The sequence below is a fragment of the Oncorhynchus masou genome, chromosome 9, assembly GCF_036934945.1.
Source record: "Oncorhynchus masou masou isolate Uvic2021 chromosome 9, UVic_Omas_1.1, whole genome shotgun sequence".
Taxonomy (NCBI): domain Eukaryota; kingdom Metazoa; phylum Chordata; class Actinopteri; order Salmoniformes; family Salmonidae; genus Oncorhynchus; species Oncorhynchus masou.
In genome coordinates this window covers 4573891-4600480 of record NC_088220.1, presented here as the reverse complement: position 1 = coordinate 4600480, position 26590 = coordinate 4573891, and the positions used below count along the sequence as shown (strand labels likewise).

The 26590-nt window shown below is 47.9% G+C and overlaps 1 protein-coding gene across 2 annotated transcripts in view; it reads right to left on the bottom strand.

Annotated features, from left to right (window-relative positions):
• Positions 1-26590, bottom strand: part of LOC135545441 (PDZ and LIM domain protein 7-like) — a 105304-nt gene that overhangs the window by 60217 nt on the left and 18497 nt on the right. For both annotated transcript variants that reach the window (XM_064973057.1, XM_064973058.1), the window contains exon 3: positions 16385-16536. In XM_064973057.1, coding sequence (XP_064829129.1) covers positions 16385-16536 — 152 coding nt within the window. The remainder of the gene's footprint in view (positions 1-16384; positions 16537-26590) is intronic.

Below are 26590 nucleotides of genomic sequence, written 5' to 3'. Positions count from 1 at the left end.
ACTCTTCTGGGAAGGCTTTCCACTAGATGTTGGAACATTGCTGCTCTATAACAGCCTCCACTCTTCTGGGAAAGCTTTCCACTAGATGTAGGAACATTGCTGCTATAACAGCCTCTCTTCTGGGAAGGCTTTCCTCTAGATGTTGGAACATGGCTGCTATAACAGCCTCCACTCTTCTTTTCCACTAGATGTAGGAATTGCTGCTTTCCACTCTTCTGGGAAGGTTTTCCTCTAGATGTTGGAACATGGCTGCTATAACAACCTCCACTCTTCTGGGAAGGCTTTCCACTAGATGTTGGAACATTGCTGCTATAACAGCCTCCACTCTTCTGGGAAGATGTTGGAACATGGCTGCTATACATTGCTGAGGGGACTTTCTTCCATTCAGCCACATGAGCATTAGTGAGGCAAAACACCAGTCTCAACGTCAACAGTGAAGAGGCGACCCCCGGGATTCTGGCCCTCGAGGCAGAGTTGCAAAGAAAAAGCCATATCTCAGACTGGCCAATAAAAAGAAAAAGAACAGACACTGGCCAGAGGAACTCTGCCTAGAAGGCCAAAATCCCAGAGTCGCCTCTTCACTGTTGATGTTGAGACGGGTGTTTTACGAGTACTATTTAATGAAGCTGCCACTTGAGGACTTGTGAGGCATCTGTTTCTCAAACTAGACACTCTAATGTACCTGTCCTCTTGCTCAGTTGTGCACCGGAGCCTCCTACTCCTCTTTCTATTCTGGGTAGAGACAGTTTGCTCTGTTCTGTGAAGGGAGTAGTACACAGCGTTGAACAAGATCTTCAGTTTGGCAATTTCTCACATGGAATAGCCTTAATTTCTCAGAACAAGAATAGACTGACGAGTTGCAGAAGAAAGGTCTTTGTTTCTGGCCATTTTGAGCCTGTAATCGATCCCACAAATGCTGATGGTACTTGTTACTCAACTAGTCTAAAGATGGCCAGTTTAATTGCTTATTTAAATAAGCAAACATTTTCAGCTGTGCTAACATATTTGAAAAAGGGTTTTCTAATAATCAATTAGCCTTGTGATGGTTGCTGATAATGGGCCTCTGTACACATTCCATTAAAAATCTGACATTTCAAGTCATTTTCAACATTAACAATGTCTACTGTTTTTCTGATCCATTTGCTTTTCCTTCAAAAACGAGAATTTCTAAGTGACCCCAAACTTTTGAATGGTAGTGTGTACAATCTCACAATCTCACACACGTAAACAAATTAAAAACATGGCCAAAAGATTGGCCACAAAAAAAGTATACATAAACATCCCTTTTTCAGTACCCTGTCTTTCAAAGATAATTCGTAAGAATCCAAATAACTTCACAGATCTTCATTGTAAAGGGTTTAAACACCGTTTCCCATGCTTGTTCAATGAACCATAAACAACTAATGAACATGCACCTGTGGAACGGTCGTTAAGACACTAACAGCTTATAGATGGTAGGCAATTAAGGTCACAGTTATGAAAACGTAGGACACTAAAGAGACCTTTCTACTGACTCTGAAAAACACCAAAAGAATGATGCCCAGGGTCCCTGCTCATCTGCATGAACGTTCCTTAGGCATGCTGCAAGGAGGCATGAGGAATGCAGATGTGGCCAGGGCAATAAATTGCAATGTCTTTACTGTGAGACGCCTAAGACAGCGCTACAGGGAGACAGGACGGACAGCTGAATGTCCTCGCAGTGGCAGACCACGTGTAACAACACCTGCACAGGATCGGTACATCCGAACATCACACCTGCGGGACAGGTACAGGATGGCAACAACTGCCCGAGTTACACCAGGAACACACAATCCCTCCATCAGTGCTCAGATTCTCAACCTCTGCGGACAGAGGCTGGACTAAGGGCGTGTAGGCCTGTTGTAAAGCAGGTCCTCACCAGACATCACCGGCAACAACGTTGCCTATGGGCACAACCCACCGTCGCTGGAGCAGACAGGACTGGCAAAAAGTGCTCTTCACTGACAAGTCACGGTTTTGTCTCACCAGGGGTGATGGTCGGACTGTGTGTGATTTCCTGCAAGACAGGAATGTCAGTGTTCTGCCATAGCCAGCGAAGAGCCCGGATCTCAATCCCATTGAGTACGTCTGGGACCTGTTGGATCAGAGGGTGAGGACTAGGGCCATTCCCCCAGAAATGTCAGGGACCAGTTGGATCGGAGGTTGAGAACTAGGGCAATTCCCCCAGACATGTCAGGGAACTTGCAGATGCCTTGTTGGAAGAGTGGGGTAACATCTCACAGCAAGAACTGGCCAATCTGGTGCAGTCCATGAGGAGGAGATGCACTGCAGTACTTAACACCAGCTTTGTTCAGGGACACATTACTCCATTTCTGTTAGTCACATGTCTGTGGAACTTGTTCAGTTTATGTCTCAGTTGTTGAATCTTGCTTTGTTCATACAAATATTTCCACATGTTAAGTTTGCTGAAAATAAATGTAGTTGACAGTGAGAGGACGTTTCTTTTCTTTTTTTCTGAGTTCACTCTCACACAGAGAGACCACCTCCCTTTTTCAACATTGTTATTTTACAGCCTAATTCTAAAATAGATGTCTCCTTTGCCAAGATAACACATCCACTGGACATATCAAGAAGCTGATTAAACAGCATGCACACAGGTGCACCTTGTGTTTGGGACAATAAATGGGCACTCTAAAATGTACACAATGCCACAGATGTCTAAAGTTTTGAGGGAGTGTGCATTTGGCATGCAGACTGCAGGAATGTCAACCAGAACTGTTGCCAGAGAATTTTAAATTAATTTATCTACCATAAGCAACCTCCAACTGCCTGTTCAGGGGCAGAACGGCAGATTTGTACCTTGTCAGCTCGGGGGTTTGAACTTGCAACCTTCCGGTTACTAGTCCAACGCTCTAACCACTAGGCTACCCTGCCACCCGATGTTGTGGGACAACATTAAAAAAGGCCACAATCAACTCTATGCGAAGGATATGTTGGGCTGCATGAAAGCAAATGGTTGTCACACCAGAAACTGACTGTTTCTGATCCACTGCCCTACTCTTTTTAAGGCATCTGTGGCCAACAGATGCATCTGTATTCCCAGTCATGTGAAATCCATAGATTAGGGCCTGATTTTAATTGGCCGATTTCCTTATATGAAATGTAATTCAGTACAATCGTTTGTTTTTCCGTTTATATTTAGCTGATGCTTTCATCCAAAACGACTTAGACTCGTGTGTTCATACACGTTACGTATGGGATGGTCCCGGGAATCGAACCCACTGCCCTGGCATTACAAGCTCCATAAATCTACCGACTGAGCTACAAAAGGACCACATTCTAAAACCTGTATAATACTTAATCAGATCCATGGAATATAAAACTAGGCCACAAATCAAAACCAAAGCCAATACACCATCGTTCAGTCATAAAACTGTCCTCCTAAGTCATCTGAAAACCAAACTGTGGAAGCCCTCCAAACCCTGAGAGACACAGGATAGAACAGCCCATATCAAGCATTAAGAGATGTGCTTCAGCCTAATGCAACAGGAGCAGCTTATTGTCTGTTGTGACAGAGGGGTGAGGAAGAGAGGGGTGAGGAAGAGGGGTGTGAGAGGAAGAGGGGGTGATGAACAGAGAGGGGTGAGGAAGAGGGGGTGAGTGTCATGGGAAGGAGGAAGAATGAGTCATTTACAATAGTTCTTTAGAAGGGGTTGGGTAATACAGGAAGGAAACCGTGGAGAGAGAGAGCAAGATGTCTTTAGTGTGATATAAAAGATTCACTCTGACTAGTACGGATCTGCCTAATCAATTACAAGCGTCGCCAACGACTTAGAAGCGCAACACACAATCACACATAAAAACAAAGAATGGACAGTGGTGACCCATATATTCACAACATCGTCAACAGTCGTGACCCATATATTCACATCATCAACCCATATATTCACAACATCGTCAGAGGCATCAACCCATATACTCACAACTTCATCAGAGGCCCATATATTCACAACTTCATCAACCCATATATTCACAACTTCATCAACCCATATATTCACAACTTCATCAACCCATATATTCACAACTTCATCAACCCATATATTCACAACTTCATCAACCCATATATTCACAACATCATCAACAGTGTGTAGCACAGACACACATTACAGTTAAACACTTCTATCCAGAGCAACTTACATAAGTGAGTGCATAAATTTTCATACTAGTCCCCAGTGGAAATCGAACCCACAACCCTGGCATTACAAACGCCGTTCTCTACCCACTGAGCCAAATAGGACCGAACACACACACACACACACACACACACACACACACACACACACACGTCAGTCTCAGCGAGAGACAAAATAAGGACAAGCACAATGTTAGTTTAAAGAGGTGTTGGCACAGGGTGACTTCATTACTGTCCACTAACTTGTTGAAATGTGTTTTAGTTATATCCTGTTTTGGCCAGGCAGTTTTATGAAAAGTACTCTGCCAAATTTGAAAACAATCTGAACGTGACCATGAATCTAAAAAAAAAAACGATGGTCTTTCACCTTAGTCTGGTCTGACTGGAGACATCAGCTTCACCCAAAAACTAGTGCCCTATATAGGGAATAGGGTGCCATTTAGGATCCAATCCCATTCCACTACAGCATCAGAGAGGAGGCTGAAGGGCGGAGGTTACAGGAAGAACAGAGCACATCTGGTTTAGAGGGGACTAACTAACCCTGCTAGTACCCAACAGTACTATCTAGCTCCAGTAGACCCCCCCCCCTTCACCAACAGTACCATCTAGCTCCAGTAGACCCCCCTTACCAACAGTACTATCTAGCTCCAGTAGACCCCCCCCTCACCAACAGTACTATCTAGCTCCAGTAGACCACCCCTTCACCAACAGTATTATCTAGCTCCAGTAGACCCCCCTCACCAACAGTACTATCTAGCTCCAGTAGACCCCCCCCTTCACCAACAGTACTATCTAGCTCCAGTAGACCCCCCTCACCAACAGTACTATCTAGCTCCAGTAGACCCCCCCCTCACCAACAGTACTATCTAGCTCCAGTAGACCCCCCTTCACCAACAGTACTATCTAGCTCCAGTAGACCCCCCCTCACCAACAGTACTATCTAGCTCCAGTAGACCCCCCTCACCAACAGTACTATCTAGCTCCAGTAGACCCCCCTTCACCAACAGTATTATCTAGCTCCAGTAGACCCCCCTTCACCAACAGTACTATCTAGCTCCAGTAGACCCCCCACCAACAGTACACCAACAGTACTATCTAGCTCCAGTAGACCCCCCCCCCACCAACAGTACTATCTAGCTCCAGTAGACCCCCCCCTCACCAACAGTACTATCTAGCTCCAGTAGACCCCCCTTCACCAACAGTACCATCTAGCTCCAGTAGACCCCCCTCTCACCAACAGTACTATCTAGCTCCAGTAGACCCCCCTTCACCAACAGTACTATCTAGCTCCAGTAGACCCCCCCTTCACCAACAGTACTATCTAGCTCCAGTAGACCCCCCTTCACCAACAGTACTATCTAGCTCCAGTAGACCCCCCCTCACCAACAGTACTATCTAGCTCCAGTAGCCCCCCTTCACCAACAGTACTATCTAGCTCCAGTAGACCCCCCACCAACAGTACTATCTAGCTCCAGTAGCCCCCCTCACCAACAGTACTATCTAGCTCCAGTAGCCCCCCCTCACCAACAGTACTATCTAGCTCCAGTAGACCCCCCTCACCAACAGTACTATCTAGCTCCAGTAGACCCCCCTTCACCAACAGTACTATCTAGCTCCAGTAGACCCCCCCTCTCACCAACAGTACTATCTAGCTCCAGTAGACCCCCCTCACCAACAGTACTATCTAGCTCCAGTAGACCCCCCCTTCACCAACAGTACTATCTAGCTCCAGTAGACCCCCCCCAACAGTTCACCAACAGTACTATCTAGCTCCAGTAGACCCCCCCCCTTCACCAACAGTACTATCTAGCTCCAGTAGACCCCCCCTCACCAACAGTACTATCTAGCTCCAGTAGACCCCCCCCTCACCAACAGTACTATCTAGCTCCAGTAGACCCCCCCCCTTCACCAACAGTACTATCTAGCTCCAGTAGACCCCCCTTCACCAACAGTACTATCTAGCTCCAGTAGACCCCCCTCACCAACAGTACTATCTAGCTCCAGTAGACCCCCCCTCTCACCAACAGTACTATCTAGCTCCAGTAGACCCCCCTCACCAACAGTACTATCTAGCTCCAGTAGACCCCCCTCACCAACAGTACTATCTAGCTCCAGTAGACCCCCCTTCACCAACAGTACTATCTATCTACCAACAGTCCAGTAGACCCCCCTTCACCAACAGTACTATCTAGCTCCAGTAGACCCCCCTTCACCAACAGTACTATCTAGCTCCAGTAGACCCCCCTTCACCAACAGTACTATCTAGCTCCAGTAGACCCCACCAACAGTACTATCTACCCCTCCAGTAGACCCCCCCTCAGTACTATCCTTCACCAACAGTACTATCTAGCTCCAGTAGACCCCCCTCACCAACAGTACTATCTAGCTCCAGTAGACCCCCCTCACCAACAGTACTATCTAGCTCCAGTAGACCCCCCTCACCAACAGTACTATCTAGCTCCAGTAGACCCCCCTTCACCAACAGTACTATCTAGCTCCAGTAGACCCCCCTTCACCAACAGTACTATCTAGCTCCAGTAGACCCCCCTCACCAACAGTACTATCTAGCTCCAGTAGACCCCCCCCTCACCAACAGTACTATCTAGCTCCAGTAGACCCCCCCTCACCAACAGTACTATCTAGCTCCAGTAGACCCCCCTCACCAACAGTACTATCTAGCTCCAGTAGACCCCCCCCTTCACCAACAGTACTATCTAGCTCCAGTAGACCCCCCTTCACCAACAGTACTATCTAGCTCCAGTAGACCCCCCCCCTTCACCAACAGTACTATCTAGCTCCAGTAGACCCCCCCAACAGTACTATCTAGCTCACCAACAGTACTATCTAGCTCCAGTAGACCCCCCTCTCACCAACAGTACTATCTAGCTCCAGTAGACCCCCCTCTCACCAACAGTACTATCTAGCTCCAGTAGACCCCCCTTCACCAACAGTACTATCTAGCTCCAGTAGACCCCCCTTCACCAACAGTACTATCTAGCTCCAGTAGACCCCCCCCCCTTCACCAACAGTACTATCTAGCTCCAGTAGACCCCCTATCTAGCTCCAGTAGACCCCCCTCACCAACAGTACTATCTAGCTCCAGTAGACCCCCCTTCACCAACAGTACTATCTAGCTCCAGTAGACCCCCCTTCACCAACAGTACTATCTAGCTCCAGTAGACCCCCCCCTCACCAACAGTACTATCTAGCTCCAGTAGACCCCCCTTCACCAACAGTACTATCTAGCTCCAGTAGACCCCCCTTCACCAACAGTACTATCTAGCTCCAGTAGACCCCCCCTTCACCAACAGTACTATCTAGCTCCAGTAGACCCCCCTCACCAACAGTACTATCTAGCTCCAGTAGACCCCCCTCACCAACAGTACTATCTAGCTCCAGTAGACCCCCCTTCACCAACAGTACTATCTAGCTCCAGTAGACCCCCCTTCACCAACAGTACTATCTAGCTCCAGTAGACCCCCCTTCACCAACAGTACTATCTAGCTCCAGTAGACCCCCCTTCACCAACAGTACTATCTAGCTCCAGTAGACCCCCCCCTTCACCAACAGTACTATCTAGCTCCAGTAGACCCCCCTTCACCAACAGTACTATCTAGCTCCAGTAGACCCCCCTTCACCAACAGTACTATCTAGCTCCAGTAGACCCCCCTTCACCAACAGTACTATCTAGCTCCAGTAGACCCCCCCCTTCACCAACAGTACTATCTAGCTCCAGTAGACCCCCCTTCACCAACAGTACTATCTAGCTCCAGTAGACCCCCCCTCACCAACAGTACTATCTAGCTCCAGTAGACCCCCCCCTCACCAACAGTACTATCTAGCTCCAGTAGACCCCCCTCACCAACAGTACTATCTAGCTCCAGTAGACCCCCCTTCACCAACAGTACTATCTAGCTCCAGTAGACCCCCCTTCACCAACAGTACTATCTAGCTCCAGTAGACCCCCCTCACCAACAGTACTATCTAGCTCCAGTAGACCCCCCTTCACCAACAGTACTATCTAGCTCCAGTAGACCCCCCCTTCACCAACAGTACTATCTAGCTCCAGTAGACCCCCCCTCACCAACAGTACTATCTAGCTCCAGTAGACCCCCCTCACCAACAGTACTATCTAGCTCCAGTAGACCCCCCCTTCACCAACAGTACTATCTAGCTCCAGTAGACCCCCCTCACCAACAGTACTATCTAGCTCCAGTAGACCCCCCTCACCAACAGTACTATCTAGCTCCAGTAGACCCCCCTCACCAACAGTACTATCTAGCTCCAGTAGACCCCCCTCACCAACAGTACTATCTAGCTCCAGTAGACCCCCCTCACCAACAGTACTATCTAGCTCCAGTAGACCCCCCCCCCTTCACCAACAGTACTATCTAGCTCCAGTAGACCCCCCTTCACCAACAGTACTATCTAGCTCCAGTAGACCCCCCCACCAACAGTACTATCTAGCTCCAGTAGACCCCCCCTTCACCAACAGTACTATCTAGCTCCAGTAGACCCCCCTTCACCAACAGTACTATCTAGCTCCAGTAGACCCCCCCCTTCACCAACAGTACTATCTAGCTCCAGTAGACCCCCCCCTTCACCAACAGTACTATCTAGCTCCAGTAGACCCCCCTTCACCAACAGTACTATCTAGCTCCAGTAGACCCCCCCCTCACCAACAGTACTATCTAGCTCCAGTAGACCCCCCTCACCAACAGTACTATCTAGCTCCAGTAGACCCCCCTCACCAACAGTACTATCTAGCTCCAGTAGACCCCCCCTTCACCAACAGTACTATCTAGCTCCAGTAGACCCCCCCTTCACCAACAGTACTATCTAGCTCCAGTAGACCCCCCCTCACCAACAGTACTATCTAGCTCCAGTAGACCCCCCCTCACCAACAGTACTATCTAGCTCCAGTAGACCCCCCTCACCAACAGTACTATCTAGCTCCAGTAGACCCCCCTCACCAACAGTACTATCTAGCTCCAGTAGACCCCCCCCTCACCAACAGTACTATCTAGCTCCAGTAGACCCCCCCCTCACCAACAGTACTATCTAGCTCCAGTAGACCCCCCTCACCAACAGTACTATCTAGCTCCAGTAGACCCCCCTCACCAACAGTACTATCTAGCTCCAGTAGACCCCCCCCTTCACCAACAGTACTATCTAGCTCCAGTAGACCCCCCCCCACCAACAGTACTATCTAGCTCCAGTAGACCCCCCTTCACCAACAGTACTATCTAGCTCCAGTAGACCCCCCTTCACCAACAGTACTATCTAGCTCCAGTAGACCCCCCCTTCACCAACAGTACTATCTAGCTCCAGTAGACCCCCCTCACCAACAGTACTATCTAGCTCCAGTAGACCCCCCCTCACCAACAGTACTATCTAGCTCCAGTAGACCCCCCCTTCACCAACAGTACTATCTAGCTCCAGTAGACCCCCCCTTACCAACAGTACACCAACAGTACTATCTAGCTCCAGTAGACCCCCCCCTCACCAACAGTACTATCTAGCTCCAGTAGACCCCCCTTCACCAACAGTACTATCTAGCTCCAGTAGACCCCCCTTCACCAACAGTACTATCTAGCTCCAGTAGACCCCCCCTCACCAACAGTACTATCTAGCTCCAGTAGACCCCCCCCTTCACCAACAGTACTATCTAGCTCCAGTAGACCCCCCCTTCACCAACAGTACTATCTAGCTCCAGTAGACCCCCCCCCTTCACCAACAGTACTATCTAGCTCCAGTAGACCCCCCTTCACCAACAGTACTATCTAGCTCCAGTAGACCCCCCCCCCCCCTTCACCAACAGTACTATCTAGCTCCAGTAGACCCCCCCTTCACCAACAGTACTATCTAGCTCCAGTAGACCCCCCTCTCACCAACAGTACTATCTAGCTCCAGTAGACCCCCCTCACCAACAGTACTATCTAGCTCCAGTAGACCCCCCTCACCAACAGTACTATCTAGCTCCAGTAGACCCCCCTTCACCAACAGTACTATCTAGCTCCAGTAGACCCCCCTTCACCAACAGTACTATCTAGCTCCAGTAGACCCCCCTTCACCAACAGTACTATCTAGCTCCAGTAGACCCCCCCAACAGTCACCAACAGTACTATCTAGCTCCAGTAGACCCCCCCCCCTTCACCAACAGTACTATCTAGCTCCAGTAGACCCCCCCTCACCAACAGTACTATCTAGCTCCAGTAGACCCCCCTCACCAACAGTACTATCTAGCTCCAGTAGACCCCCCTTCACCAACAGTACTATCTAGCTCCAGTAGACCCCCCTCACCAACAGTACTATCTAGCTCCAGTAGACCCCCCCCACCAACAGTACTATCTAGCTCCAGTAGACCCCCCTTCACCAACAGTACTATCTAGCTCCAGTAGACCCCCCTTCACCAACAGTACTATCTAGCTCCAGTAGACCCCCCTTCACCAACAGTACTATCTAGCTCCAGTAGACCCCCCTTCACCAACAGTACTATCTAGCTCCAGTAGACCCCCCCTCACCAACAGTACTATCTAGCTCCAGTAGACCCCCCCTTCACCAACAGTACTATCTAGCTCCAGTAGACCCCCCTTCACCAACAGTACTATCTAGCTCCAGTAGACCCCCCTTCACCAACAGTACTATCTAGCTCCAGTAGACCCCCCCCCCTTCACCAACAGTACTATCTAGCTCCAGTAGACCCCCCCCCTTCACCAACAGTACTATCTAGCTCCAGTAGACCCCCCCCCTTCACCAACAGTACTATCTAGCTCCAGTAGACCCCCCTCACCAACAGTACTATCTAGCTCCAGTAGACCCCCCCCCCAACAGTACTCACCAACAGTACTATCTAGCTCCAGTAGACCCCCCTCACCAACAGTACTATCTAGCTCCAGTAGACCCCCCTTCACCAACAGTACTATCTAGCTCCAGTAGACCCCCCTTCACCAACAGTACTATCTAGCTCCAGTAGACCCCCCCCTTCACCAACAGTACTATCTAGCTCCAGTAGACCCCCCTTCACCAACAGTACTATCTAGCTCCAGTAGACCCCCCCTTCACCAACAGTACTATCTAGCTCCAGTAGACCCCCCCCCACCAACAGTACTATCTAGCTCCAGTAGACCCCCCCACCAACAGTACTATCTAGCTCCAGTAGACCCCCCCCCTCACCAACAGTACTATCTAGCTCCAGTAGACCCCCCCCTCACCAACAGTACTATCTAGCTCCAGTAGACCCCCCTCACCAACAGTACTATCTAGCTCCAGTAGACCCCCCCTCACCAACAGTACTATCTAGCTCCAGTAGACCCCCCTCTCACCAACAGTACTATCTAGCTCCAGTAGACCCCCCTCACCAACAGTACTATCTAGCTCCAGTAGACCCCCCCACCAACAGTACTATCTAGCTCCAGTAGACCCCCCTTCACCAACAGTACTATCTAGCTCCAGTAGACCCCCCTCACCAACAGTACTATCTAGCTCCAGTAGACCCCCCTCACCAACAGTACTATCTAGCTCCAGTAGACCCCCCTTCACCAACAGTACTATCTAGCTCCAGTAGACCCCCTTCACCAACAGTACTATCTAGCTCCAGTAGACCCCCCTTCACCAACAGTACTATCTAGCTCCAGTAGACCCCCCCCCTTCACCAACAGTACTATCTAGCTCCAGTAGACCCCCCCTTCACCAACAGTACTATCTAGCTCCAGTAGACCCCCCCCCACCAACAGTACTATCTAGCTCCAGTAGACCCCCCCTTCACCAACAGTACTATCTAGCTCCAGTAGACCCCCCCCTCACCAACAGTACTATCTAGCTCCAGTAGACCCCCCCTTCACCAACAGTACTATCTAGCTCCAGTAGACCCCCCCCGTGACCAATTCACCAACAGTACTATCTAGCTCCAGTAGACCCCCCCACCAACAGTACTATCTAGCTCCAGTAGACCCCCCCCAATAACACCAACAGTACTATCTAGCTCCAGTAGACCCCCCCACCAACAGTACTATCTAGCTCCAGTAGACCCCCCCCTCACCAACAGTACTATCTAGCTCCAGTAGACCCCCCTCTCACCAACAGTACTATCTAGCTCCAGTAGACCCCCCTCACCAACAGTACTATCTAGCTCCAGTAGACCCCCCCCACCAACAGTACTATCTAGCTCCAGTAGACCCCCCTGCCAACAGTACTATCTAGCTCCAGTAGACCCCCCTAGCTCCAGTAGACCCCCCTCACCAACAGTACTATCTAGCTCCAGTAGACCCCCCCACCAACAGTACTATCTAGCTCCAGTAGACCCCCCCTCACCAACAGTACTATCTAGCTCCAGTAGACCCCCCGTCACCTAACAGTACTATCTAGCTCCAGTAGACCCCCCCACCAACAGTACTATCTAGCTCCAGTAGACCCCCCCCCCAATAACCAACAGTACTATCTAGCTCCAATAACACTGCCCCCACCAACAGTACTATCTAGCTCCAGTAGACCCCCCTCACCAACAGTACTATCTAGCTCCAGTAACCATGACCCCCCCTGCCACCTGAACAGTAATAACTATCTAACCATGCTCCAATAACACCCAACCCGTCCACCAACAGTACTATCTAGCTCCAGTAACCCCAACCATTCACCAACAGTACTATCTGCTCCAGTAGTGACCAATAACATCTGCCAACCCGTGACCAATAACACCAACAGTACTATCTCTGCTCCAGTAGTGACCCCCAACCATCCACCAACAGTACTATCATCTGCCTCCAGTAGACCAATAACATCTCACCAACAGTAACATCTAGCTCCAGTAACCCCTGCCAACTGTGACCAATAACACCAACAGTACTATCTCTGCCAACCAGTAGAACCCAACCCTGACCAATAACACCAACCGCGTACCAATATCTGCTCCAGTGTATGACCAATAACATCTGCCAACCATTCACCAACAGTACTGATCTAACATCTGCCAACCGTGTATGTGACCCCCTGCCAACCATGTTCACCAACAGTACTATCTAGCTCCAGTAGTGACCCCCCAACCCACCAACAGTACCATCTAGCTCCAGTATGACCATCTGCCCATGTGTATGTGACCAACAGTACCATCATCTGCCAACCGCTCCAATAACATCCCCCCTAACATCACCAACAGTACTATCTAGCTCCAGTAGACCCCCCCCCCATCTGCCAACAGTACCAATAACATCTAGCTCCAATAACACCCCCCCAATAACATCTGCCAACAGTACTATCTAGCTCCAATAACATCCCCCCTCACCAAACAGTACTATCTAGCTCCCAATAACACCCCCCCAATAACATCTGCCAACACCAATACTATCTGCCAACCGCTCCAATAACATCCCAACCCCAATAACACCAACAGTACCAATAACGTCTGCCAACCAGTGACCAATAACATCCCAACCGTGTATGTGACCAACATCTACTATGTGACCAATAACATCTCCAACCATGTAGTGACCAATAACATCTGCCAACCGCGTGACCAATAACATCTGCCAACCGCGTGACCAATAACATCTGCCAACAGTACTATCCAATAACATCTGCCAACCGCGTGACCAGTCTGCCAACCGCGACCAGTAACATCTGCCAACAGTACTGTATGTGACCAATAACATCTGCCAACCATGTGTATGTGACCAATAACATCTGCCAACCATGTGTATGTGACCAATAACATCTGCCAACCGCGTGACCAATAACGTCTGCCAACCGCGTGTGACCAATAACGTGACCAATAACATCTGCCAACCATGTGTATGTGACGTGACCAATAACATCTGCCAACCGCGTGACCAATAACGTCTGCCAACCGCGTGACCAATAACGTCCAATAACATCTGCCAACCGCGTGTGACCAATAACGTCTGCCAACCGCGTGACCAATAACATCTGCCAACCGCGTGTGACCAATAACGTCTGCCAACCGTGTGACCAATAACGTCTGCCAACCGCGTGTATGTGACCAATAACATCTGCCAACCATGTGTATGTGACCAATAACATCTGCCAACCGTGTGACCAATAACATCTGCCAACCATGCGTGACCAATAACATCTGCCAACCATGACCAATAACATCTGCCAACCGCCAATAACATCTGACCAAATAACATCTGCCAACCGCGTGACCAATAACATCTGCCAACCGCGTGACCAATAACATCTGCCAACCGCGTGACCAATAACATCTGCCAACCATGTGTGACCACCAATAACATCTGCCAACCATGTGTATGTGACCAATAACATCTGCCAACCATGCCCAATAACATCTGCCAACCGCGTATGTGACCAATAAACATCTGACCAATAACGCACGTGACCAATAACGTCTGCCAATAACATCAACCATGTGTATGTGACCAATAACATCTGCCAACCATGTGTATGTGACCAATAACATCTGCCAACCATGTGTGTACCAATAACATCTGCCAACCGTGACCAATAACATCTGCCAACCGCGTGACCAATAACATCTGCCAACCGCGTGACCAATAACATCTGCCAACCGCGTGACCAATAACATCTGCCAACCGCGTGACCAATAACATCTGCCAACCGCGTGTAACATCTGCCAACCGCTGACCAATAACATCTGCCAACCATGCGTGTATGCCAACCATGACCAATAACATCTGCCAACCATGCGTGACCAATAACATCTGTGACCAATAACCATGTGTATGTGACCAATAACATCTGCCAACCATGTGTATGTGACCAATAACAACCATATCAATAACTGCCAACCATGCGTGACCAATAACATCTGCCAACCGCGTGACCAATACAATTTGATTAGCAATTCACCCAACCCCAGATCAAAATAACTCAGTCAAATGACATTTGACATTTGCTTCTCTTGCCTTTATTTAGCAACAGTGACTTTAATCTCCTTCAATGGATTTTCCAATTGAATTAGCAAATCAAGATATCACATGAGCCACTCTGTACCGTGTTCAGTTTAAAATCATGCATGTTGTCTTCCTGTGGGGTCTGGTCTTGCTTGCTACCTGCTGAGGGTGGGGGATGTCACTGCTGTGTGTTCTGGTGTTGTGGGTTCAATCATCTGATATTGTGTGTTTTATGGTTCAGTATGCATGGTATATTCTGGTATGGTACAGTGGGTGAGTACATCTAGAGTCATATTCCTAACTTGCTGACCAATAAACACCAATAACATCTGGGTAGTACAGTATGGTACACAGTATATATAACCGCGATATAACATCTATGGTATACAACATCTGCCAACCGCATATAACATATGGTATATAACATCTGCCAACCGGTAACCAATACATATTAGCATTCACCCAACCCAGATATGGTATAACTCAGTAAATGACATTTGCTTCTCTTGCCTTTATTTAGCAACAGTACTTTAATATTCAATGGATTTTATTGAATTACAAATCAAGATAGTCACATAGCAGTATGTATAGTGTTTAAAATCATGTATGTTGTCTTCCTGTATCTAGTCTTGCATGCTGAGGGTGTTCTGTGTGTAGTGTTGTGGGTTCAGTATTGTGTGTAGGTTCAGTATATGGTATATTCTGGTATGGTACAGTGGTGAGTATAGTGTTTACAGTATGTATAGTGTCTACAGTATGTATAGTGTCTACAGTATGTCTACAGGGTCTAGTATATCATCTTACTTGTATGAGTATAGTGTATACAGTATGTATAGTGTTTACAGTATGTATAGTGTCTACAGTATGTATAGTGTCTACAGTATGTATAGTGTCTACAGTATGTATAGTGTCTACAGTATGTATAGTGTCTATAGTATCATGCTGAGGGGCTCTAGTGTTTGCAGTACGGTCTAGTGATATCATCTGAGGGTGAGTATAGTGTTTACAGTATGTATAGTGTCTACAGTATGTATAGTGTCTACAGTATGTATAGTGTCTACAGTATGTATAGTGTCTACAGTATGTGTGATATACAGTATGTATAGTGTCTACAGTATGTGTTTACAGTACGGTCTAGTGTATCATACAGGGTGAGTATAGTGTTTACAGTATGTATAGTGTTTACAGTATGTATAGTGTCTTACAGTATGTATAGTGTATACAGTATGTATGTGTTTACAGTATGGTCTAGTGTTATCATCTTACTTGTATGTATAGTGTATACAGTATGTGTTTACAGTACGGTCTAGTGATATCATCTTACTTGCTGAGGGTGAGGGTGAGAGACTCCTCTGCTGCTCTGATCTTGTTCTGTGCCTCCACATGGGTCATGTCTTCTGCGTTGGTCTCCCCGATGGACACCACCCAATCTCCCACGCCCACACCGGCCTGAGTGGCCTTACCCCCGGGGGTCAGCTGTAGAGGGAGAGGGGAATGGGATTGTTGTTCTCAACTTTAAGATTACACTTTATTTTCTTTACAGCAACAACACAGGGGCGCTAACTCACACAGCAACAACACAGGGGCGCCAACTCACACAGCAACAACACAGAACAGGGGCGCCAACTCACACAGCAACAACACAGGACAGGGGCGCTAACTCACACAGCACAGGGGCACGAACTCACACAGCAACAACACAGGACAGAGACGCTAACTCACACAGCACAGGGGCACGAACTCACACAGCAACAACACAGGACAGAGACGCTAACTCACACAGCAACAACACCTTGGTCTATTAATGCCGGTCACAGACACAAGAAAACATTATGATTACCCATGAAACCCCACATTCTACAGCCTTTCAGTTCAACCCATGAAACCCATTAACAGGGCTGATCTAGAGGGCTGATCTAGTCAGTAACAGGGCTGATCTAGAGGGAAGACTGATCTAGAGGGAAGGACGAGGAGGATATCTAGTCAGTAACAGGGCTGATCTAGAGGGAAGACGGAGGATATCTAGTCAGTAACAGGGCTGATCTAGAGGGAAGAGTCAGTAACAGGGCTGATCTAGGGAAGGATATCTAGTCAGTAACAGGGCTGATCTAGAGGGAAGACGAGGAGGATATCTAGTCAGTAACAGGGCTGATCTAGAGGGAAGACGAGGAGGATATCTAGTCAGTAACAGGGCTGATCTAGAGGGAAGACGAGGAGGATATCTAGTCAGTAACAGGGCTGATCTAGAGGGAAGACGAGGAGGATATCTAGTCAGTAACAGGGCTGATCTAGAGGGAAGACGAGGAGGATATCTAGTCAGTAACAGGGCTGATCTAGAGGGAAGACGAGGAGGATATCTAGTCAGTAACAGGGCTGATCTAGAGGGAAGACGAGGAGGATATCTAGTCAGTAACAGGGCTGATCTAGAGGGAAGACTAGGAGGATATCTAGTCAGTAACAGGGCTGATCTAGAGGGAAGACGAGGAGGATATCTAGTCAGTAACAGGGCTGATCTAGAGGGAAGACTAGGAGGATATCTAGTCAGTAACAGGGCTGATCTAGAGGGAAGAAGGAGGATATCTAGTCAGGATCTAGAGGGAAGACTAGGATATCTAGTCAGTAACAGGGCTGATCTAGAGGGAAGACTAGGAGGATATCTAGTCAGTAACAGGGCTGATCTAGAGGGAAGACGAGGAGGATATCTAGTCAGTAACAGGGCTGATCTAGATGGAAGACGAGGAGGATATCTAGTCAGTAACAGGGCTGATCTAGAGGGAAGACTGATCTAGGAGGATATCTAGTCAGTAACAGGGCTGATCTAGAGGGAAGACGAGGAGGATATCTAGTCAGTAACAGGGCTGATCTAGATGGAAGACGAGGAGGATATCTAGTCAGTAACAGGGCTGATCTAGAGGGAAGACTAGGAGGATATCTAGTCAGTAACAGGGCTGATCTAGAGGGAAGACGAGGAGGATATCTAGTCAGTAACAGGGCTGATCTAGAGGGAAGGACTAGTCAGGAGGATATCTAGTCAGTAACAGGGCTGATCTAGAGGGAAGACTAGGAGGATATCTAGTCAGTAACAGGGCTGATCTAGAGGGAAGACGAGGAGGATATCTAGTCAGTAACAGGGCTGATCTAGAGGGAAGACGAGGAGGATATCTAGTCAGTAACAGGGCTGATCTAGAGGGAAGACGAGGAGGATATCTAGTCAGTAACAGGGCTGATCTAGAGGGAAGACTAGGAGGATATCTAGTCAGTAACAGGGCTGATCTAGAGGGAAGACGAGGAGGATATCTAGTCAGTAACAGGGCTGATCTAGAGGGAAGACGAGGAGGATATCTAGTCAGTAACAGGGCTGATCTAGAGGGAAGACGAGGAGGATATCTAGCCAAAGGGAAGACATTGGTTAAGAATAGGATCAGGGAGTTGAAAGTGCACATGGAAACATTCTAGGGACTAGTATGTACAATTAACAGGTAAACAGAGATGTGTCCCATCTTTCTCTTCACAGTAGCTAGCGGACCCCAGAAGGCCTTTTAACACTGTCAACTACTGTGTTGACTACATACACATACCAAGTCATCACGAGGATTCACGTTTGGGTCTGTTATCGCCAGCTAATGATCTGTAGAGGGAAGGGATCTGTCTGACAAGTTGTGTGTGTGTGTGTGTGTGTGTCTGTCTGTGTGTGTGTCTGTGTGTGTGTGTGTGTGTGTGTGTGTGTGTGTGTGTGTGTGTGTGTGTGTTCAGCCAGACAGTTCAACACCACGATGAGGACATGAGGTAAGCGTTTGTAATTACCACTATGACATCACTTCTTGTGATCCACTACAGATGTGGACCGAAGCTTTGAAGTGAAGTTAACTCACGACGAGACAGAGAGCGGCTTCGCCCCAAATGGCACCCTATTCCCTACATAGTGCACTACTTTTGAGTCCTATGGGCCCGAATAGGGTGTCATTTGGAATGCAGAGAGAGGCTGGATAACTATACACTCAACCAGATGTGTCCCATACTGAGACTGTATCGTATACCGTAGATGACATTAGCTAGCAGCACGACTCATCGTAGGGGCGGCAGTGTAGCCTAGTGGTTAGAGCATTGGACTAGTAACCGAAAGGTTGCAAGTTCAAATCCCGGAACTGACAAGGTACAAAATCTGTCGTTCTGCCCCTGAACAGGCAGTTAGCCCACTGTTCCTAGGCCGTCATTGAAAATAAGAATTTGTTCTTAACTGACTTGCCTAGTAAAATAACGGTTAAAAAATAAAAAAAAATACAAAATACCGTAGATTATAAATCAGGCATGAGCTACAGCTACATCACAAAGCAGGGTAAAAGCTGCTACATCACAAAGCAGGGTAAAAGCTGCTACATCACAAAGCAGGGTAAAAGCTGCTACATCACAAAGCAGGGTAAAAGCTGCTACATCACAAAGCAGGGTAAAAGTTGCATGTGAACTCAGAGTCACTACACTGTAAGTTGTTGTGTCTGAAATGGCACCCTATCCTGGTCAAACAAAGTGCACTATATAGTGAATAGGGTGCGATTTGGCAGAGCACGTTATAATAGAAACCGGTATAGACAGTAAAGCAGAGCAGGTTATAATAGACACCAGTAGAGACAGTAAGACCTAGCAGAGCAGGTTATAATAGACACCAGTAGAGACAGTAAGACCGAGCAGAGCAGGTTATAATAGACACCAGTAGAGACAGTAAGACCTAGCAGAGCAGGTTATAATAGACACCAGTAGAGACAGTAAAGCAGAGCAGGTTATAATAGACACCAGTAGAGACAGTAAGACCTAGCAGAGCAGGTTATAATAGACACCAGTAGAGACAAAAAAAGCAGAGCAGGTTATAGTAGACACCAGTAGAGACAGTAAAGCAGAGCAGGTTATAATAGACACCAGTAGAGACAGTAAGACCTAGCAGAGCAGGTTATAATAGACACCAGTAGAGACAGTAAAGCAGAGCAGGTTATAATAGACACCAGTAGAGACAGTAAAGCAGAGCAGGTTATAATAGACACCAGTAGAGACAGTAAAGCAGAGCAGGTTATAATAGACACCAGTAGAGACAGTAAGACCTAGCAGAGCAGATTATAATAGACACCAGTAGAGACAGTAAAGCAGAGCAGGTTATAATAGACACCAGTAGAGACAGTAAGACATAGCAGAGCAGGTTATAATAGACACCAGTAGAGACAGTAAAGCAGAGCAGGTTATAATAGACACCAGTAGAGACAGTAAGACCGAGCAGAGCAGGTTATAATAGACACCAGTAGAGACAGTAAGACCTAGCAGAGCAGATTATAATAGACACCAGTAGAGACAGTAAAGCAGAGCAGGTTATAATAGACACCAGTAGAGACAGTAAGACCTAGCAGAGCAGATTATAATAGACACCAGTAGAGACAGTAAAGCAGAGCAGGTTATAATAGACACCAGTAGAGACAGTAAGACCGAGCAGAGCAGGTTATAAGACACCAGTAGAGACAGTAAGACCTAGCACAGCAGGTTATAATAGACACCAGTAGAGACAGTAAAGCAGAGCAGGTTATAATAGACACCAGTAGAGACAGTAAGACCGAGCAGAGCAGGTTATAATAGACACCAGTAGAGACAGTAAGACCTAGCAGAGCAGGTTATAATAGACACCAGTAGAGACAGTAAGACCTAGCAGAGCAGGTTATAAGACACCAGTAGAGACAGTAAGACCGAGCAGAGCAGGTTATAATAGACACCAGTAGAGACAGTAAGACCGAGCAGAGCAGGTTATAATAGACACCAGTAGAGACAGTAAAGCAGAGCAGGTTATAATAGACACCAGGAGTGACGAGGTAAAACAGAGGGACGGTGAGAGATTAGAGTGATTAGATAGAGTCAAGCAGAGAGAGAGGGAGAGAGGCAGCAGAGTAGGTGTGTGTTGTCTCCTCTCCTAGTCTCCTTCCCAGTATTAACTAACTGTTGTGGGGTGACTCCTCTCCTAGTCTCCTTCCTAGTATTAACTAACTGTTGTGGGGTGTCTCCTCTCCTAGTCTCCTTCCCAGGATTGACCAACTGTTGTGGGGTGTCTCCTCTCCTAGTCTCCTTCCTAGTATTAACTAACTGTTGTGGGGTGTCTCCTCTCCTAGTCTCCTTCCCAGGATTGACCAACTGTTGTGGGGTGTCTCCTCTCCTAGTCTCCTTCCTAGTATTAACTAACTGTTGTGGGGTGACTCCTCTCCTAGTCTCCTTCCCAGTATTAACTAACTGTTGTGGGGTGTCTCCTCTCCTAGTCTCCTTCCCAGTATTAACCAACTTGTGGGGTGTCTCCTCTCCTAGTCTCCTTCCCAGGATTGACCAACTGTTGTGGGGTGTCTCCTCTCCTAGTCTCCTTCCCAGTATTAACCAACTTGTGGGGTGTCTCCTCTCCTAGTCTCCTTCCCAGTATTAACCAACTTGTGGGGTGTCTCCTCTCCTAGTCTCCTTCCCAGTATTGACCAACTGTTATGGGGTGTCTCCTCTCCTAGTCTCCTTCCCAGTATTAACCAACTTGTGGGGTGTCTCCTCTCCTAGTCTCCTTCCCAGTATTGACCAACTGTTATGGGGTGTCTCCTCTCCTAGTCTCCTTCCCAGTATTAACCAACTTGTGGGGTGACTCCTCTCCTAGTCTCCTTCCCAGTATTAACCAACTTGTGGGGTGTCTCCTCTCCTAGTCTCCTTCCCAGTATTAACCAACTTGTGGGGTGTCTCCTCTCCTAGTCTCCTTCCCAGTATTGACCAACTGTTGTGGGGTGTCTCCTCTCCTAGTCTCCTTCCCAGTATTAACTAACTGTTGTGGGGTGTCTCCTCTCCTAGTCTCCTTCCCAGTATTAACTAACTGTTGTGGGGTGACTCCTCTCCTAGTCTCCTTCCCAGTATTAACTAACTGTTGTGGGGTGACTCCTCTCCTAGTCTCCTTCCCAGTATTAACTAACTGTTGTGGGGTGACTCCTCTCCTAGTCTCCTTCCCAGTATTAACTAACTGTTGTGGGGTGACTCCTCTCCTAGTCTCCTTCCCAGTATTAACTAACTGTTGTGGGGTGACTCCTCTCCTAGTCTCCTTCCCAGTATTAACTAACTGTTGTGGGGTGTCTCCTCTCCTAGTCTCCTTCCCAGTATTAACTAACTGTTGTGGGGTGTCTCCTCTCCTAGTCTCCTTCCCAGTATTAACTAACTGTTGTGGGGTGACTCCTCTCCTAGTCTCCTTCCCAGTATTAACTAACTGTTGTGGGGTGACTCCTCTCCTAGTCTCCTTCCCAGTATTAACTAACTGTTGTGGGGTGACTCCTCTCCTAGTCTCCTTCCCAGTATTAACTAACTGTTGTGGGGTGACTCCTCTCCTAGTCTCCTTCCCAGTATTAACTAACTGTTGTGGGGTGTCTCCTCTCCTAGTCTCCTTCCCAGTATTAACTAACTGTTGTGGGGTGACTCCTCTCCTAGTCTCCTTCCTAGTATTAACTAACTGTTGTGGGGTGACTCCTCTCCTAGTCTCCTTCCCAGTATTAACTAACTGTTGTGGGGTGTCTCCTCTCCTAGTCTCCTTCCCAGTATTAACTAACTGTTGTGGGGTGACTCCTCTCCTAGTCTCCTTCCCAGTATTAACTAACTGTTGTGGGGTGTCTCCTCTCCTAGTCTCCTTCCCAGTATTAACTAACTGTTGTGGGGTGACTCCTCTCCTAGTCTCCTTCCCAGTATTAACTAACTGTTGTGGGGTGTCTCCTCTCCTAGTCTCCTTCCCAGTATTAACTAACTGTTGTGGGGTGACTCCTCTCCTAGTCTCCTTCCCAGTATTAACTAACTGTTGTGGGGTGACTCCTCTCCTAGTCTCCTTCCCAGTATTAACCAACTGTTGTGGGGTGACTCCTCTCCTAGTCTCCTTCCCAGTATTAACTAACTGTTGTGGGGTGACTCCTCTCCTAGTCTCCTTCCCAGTATTAACTAACTGTTGTGGGGTGTCTCCTCTCCTAGTCTCCTTCCCAGTATTAACTAACTGTTGTGGGGTGACTCCTCTCCTAGTCTCCTTCCCAGTATTAACTAACTGTTGTGGGGTGACTCCTCTCCTAGTCTCCTTCCCAGTATTAACTAACTGTTGTGGGGTGACTCCTCTCCTAGTCTCCTTCCCAGTATTAACTAACTGTTGTGGGGTGACTCCTCTCCTAGTCTCCTTCCCAGTATTAACTAACTGTTGTGGGGTGTCTCCTCTCCTAGTCTCCTTCCCAGTATTGACCAACTGTTATGGGGTGTCTCCTCTCCTAGTCTCCTTCCCAGTATTAACTAACTGTTGTGGGGTGACTCCTCTCCTAGTCTCCTTCCCAGTATTGACCAACTGTTATGGGGTGTCTCCTCTCCTAGTCTCCTTCCCAGTATTAACTAACTGTTGTGGGGTGACTCCTCTCCTAGTCTCCTTCCCAGTATTAACTAACTGTTGTGGGGTGTCTCCTCTCCTAGTCTCCTTCCCAGTATTAACTAACTGTTGTGGGGTGACTCCTCTCCTAGTCTCCTTCCCAGTATTAACTAACTGTTGTGGGGTGACTCCTCTCCTAGTCTCCTTCCTAGTATTAACTAACTGTTGTGGGGTGTCTCCTCTCCTAGTCTCCTTCCCAGTATTAACCAACTTGTGGGGTGTCTCCTCTCCTAGTCTCCTTCCCAGTATTAACTAACTGTTGTGGGGTGTCTCCTCTCCTAGTCTCCTTCCCAGTATTAACTAACTGTTGTGGGGTGTCTCCTCTCCTAGTCTCCTTCCCAGTATTAACTAACTGTTGTGGGGTGTCTCCTCTCCTAGTCTCCTTCCCAGTATTAACTAACTGTTGTGGGGTGACTCCTCTCCTAGTCTCCTTCCCAGTATTAACCAACTTGTGGGGTGACTCCTCTCCTAGTCTCCTTCCTAGTATTAACTAACTGTTGTGGGGTGACTCCTCTCCTAGTCTCCTTCCTAGTATTAACTAACTGTTGTGGGGTGACTCCTCTCCTAGTCTCCTTCCTAGTATTAACTAACTGTTGTGGGGTGACTCCTCTCCTAGTCTCCTTCCTAGTATTAACTAACTGTTGTGGGGTGACTCCTCTCCTAGTCTCCTTCCCAGTATTAACTAACTGTTGTGGGGTGACTCCTCTCCTAGTCTCCTTCCCAGTATTAACTAACTGTTGTGGGGTGACTCCTCTCCTAGTCTCCTTCCCAGTATTAACCAACTTGTGGGGTGACTCCTCTCCTAGTCTCCTTCCCAGTATTAACCAACTTGTGGGGTGTCTCCTCTCCTAGTCTCCTTCCCAGTATTAACCAACTTGTGGGGTGTCTCCTCTCCTAGTCTCCTTCCCAGTATTGACCAACTGTTGTGGGGTGTCTCCTCTCCTAGTCTCCTTCCCAGTATTGACCAACTGTTGTGGGGTGACTCCTCTCCTAGTCTCCTTCCCAGTATTAACCAACTTGTGGGGTGTCTCCTCTCCTAGTCTCCTTCCCAGTATTAACTAACTGTTGTGGGGTGTCTCCTCTCCTAGTCTCCTTCCCAGTATTAACTAACTGTTGTGGGGTGACTCCTCTCCTAGTCTCCTTCCCAGTATTAACTAACTGTTGTGGGGTGTCTCCTCTCCTAGTCTCCTTCCCAGTATTAACTAACTGTTGTGGGGTGACTCCTCTCCTAGTCTCCTTCCCAGTATTAACTAACTGTTGTGGGGTGTCTCCTCTCCTAGTCTCCTTCCCAGTATTAACTAACTGTTGTGGGGTGACTCCTCTCCTAGTCTCCTTCCCAGTATTAACTAACTGTTGTGGGGTGTCTCCTCTCCTAGTCTCCTTCCCAGTATTAACTAACTGTTGTGGGGTGACTCCTCTCCTAGTCTCCTTCCCAGTATTAACTAACTGTTGTGGGGTGACTCCTCTCCTAGTCTCCTTCCCAGTATTAACTAACTGTTGTGGGGTGTCTCCTCTCCTAGTCTCCTTCCTAGTATTAACTAACTGTTGTGGGGTGACTCCTCTCCTAGTCTCCTTCCCAGTATTAACTAACTGTTGTGGGGTGACTCCTCTCCTAGTCTCCTTCCCAGTATTAACTAACTGTTGTGGGGTGTCTCCTCTCCTAGTCTCCTTCCCAGTATTAACTAACTGTTGTGGGGTGACTCCTCTCCTAGTCTCCTTCCCAGTATTAACTAACTGTTGTGGGGTGACTCCTCTCCTAGTCTCCTTCCCAGTATTAACTAACTGTTGTGGGGTGACTCTCTCCTAGTCTCCTTCCCAGTATTAACTAACTGTTGTGGGGTGTCTTCTCCTTCCCAGTATTGACCAACTGTTATGGGGTGTCTCCTCTCCTAGTCTCCTTCCCAGTATTAACCAACTTGTGGGGTGACTCCTCTCCTAGTCTCCTTCCCAGTATTAACCAACTTGTGGGGTGTCTCCTCTCCTAGTCTCCTTCCCAGTATTAACTAACTGTTGTGGGGTGACTCCTCTCCTAGTCTCCTTCCCAGTATTAACTAACTGTTGTGGGGTGACTCCTCTCCTAGTCTCCTTCCCAGTATTAACTAACTGTTGTGGGGTGACTCCTCTCCTAGTCTCCTTCCCAGTATTAACTAACTGTTGTGGGGTGTCTCCTCTCCTAGTCTCCTTCCCAGTATTGACCAACTGTTATGGGGTGTCTCCTCTCCTAGTCTCCTTCCCAGTATTAACCAACTTGTGGGGTGACTCCTCTCCTAGTCTCCTTCCCAGTATTAACCAACTTGTGGGGTGTCTCCTCTCCTAGTCTCCTTCCCAGTATTAACCAACTTGTGGGGTGTCTCCTCTCCTAGTCTCCTTCCCAGTATTGACCAACTGTTGTGGGGTGTCTCCTCTCCTAGTCTCCTTCCCAGTATTGACCAACTGTTGTGGGGTGACTCCTCTCCTAGTCTCCTTCCCAGTATTAACCAACTTGTGGGGTGTCTCCTCTCCTAGTCTCCTTCCCAGTATTAACTAACTGTTGTGGGGTGACTCCTCTCCTAGTCTCCTTCCCAGTATTAACTAACTGTTGTGGGGTGTCTCCTCTCCTAGTCTCCTTCCCAGTATTAACTAACTGTTGTGGGGTGACTCCTCTCCTAGTCTCCTTCCCAGTATTAACTAACTGTTGTGGGGTGACTCCTCTCCTAGTCTCCTTCCTAGTATTAACTAACTGTTGTGGGGTGTCTCCTCTCCTAGTCTCCTTCCCAGTATTAACTAACTGTTGTGGGGTGACTCCTCTCCTAGTCTCCTTCCCAGTATTAACTAACTGTTGTGGGGTGACTCCTCTCCTAGTCTCCTTCCCAGTATTGACCAACTGTTGTGGGGTGACTCCTCTCCTAGTCTCCTTCCCAGTATTAACTAACTGTTGTGGGGTGTCTCCTCTCCTAGTCTCCTTCCCAGTATTAACTAACTGTTGTGGGGTGACTCCTCTCCTAGTCTCCTTCCCAGTATTAACTAACTGTTGTGGGGTGACTCCTCTCCTAGTCTCCTTCCTAGTATTAACTAACTGTTGTGGGGTGACTCCTCTCCTAGTCTCCTTCCCAGTATTAA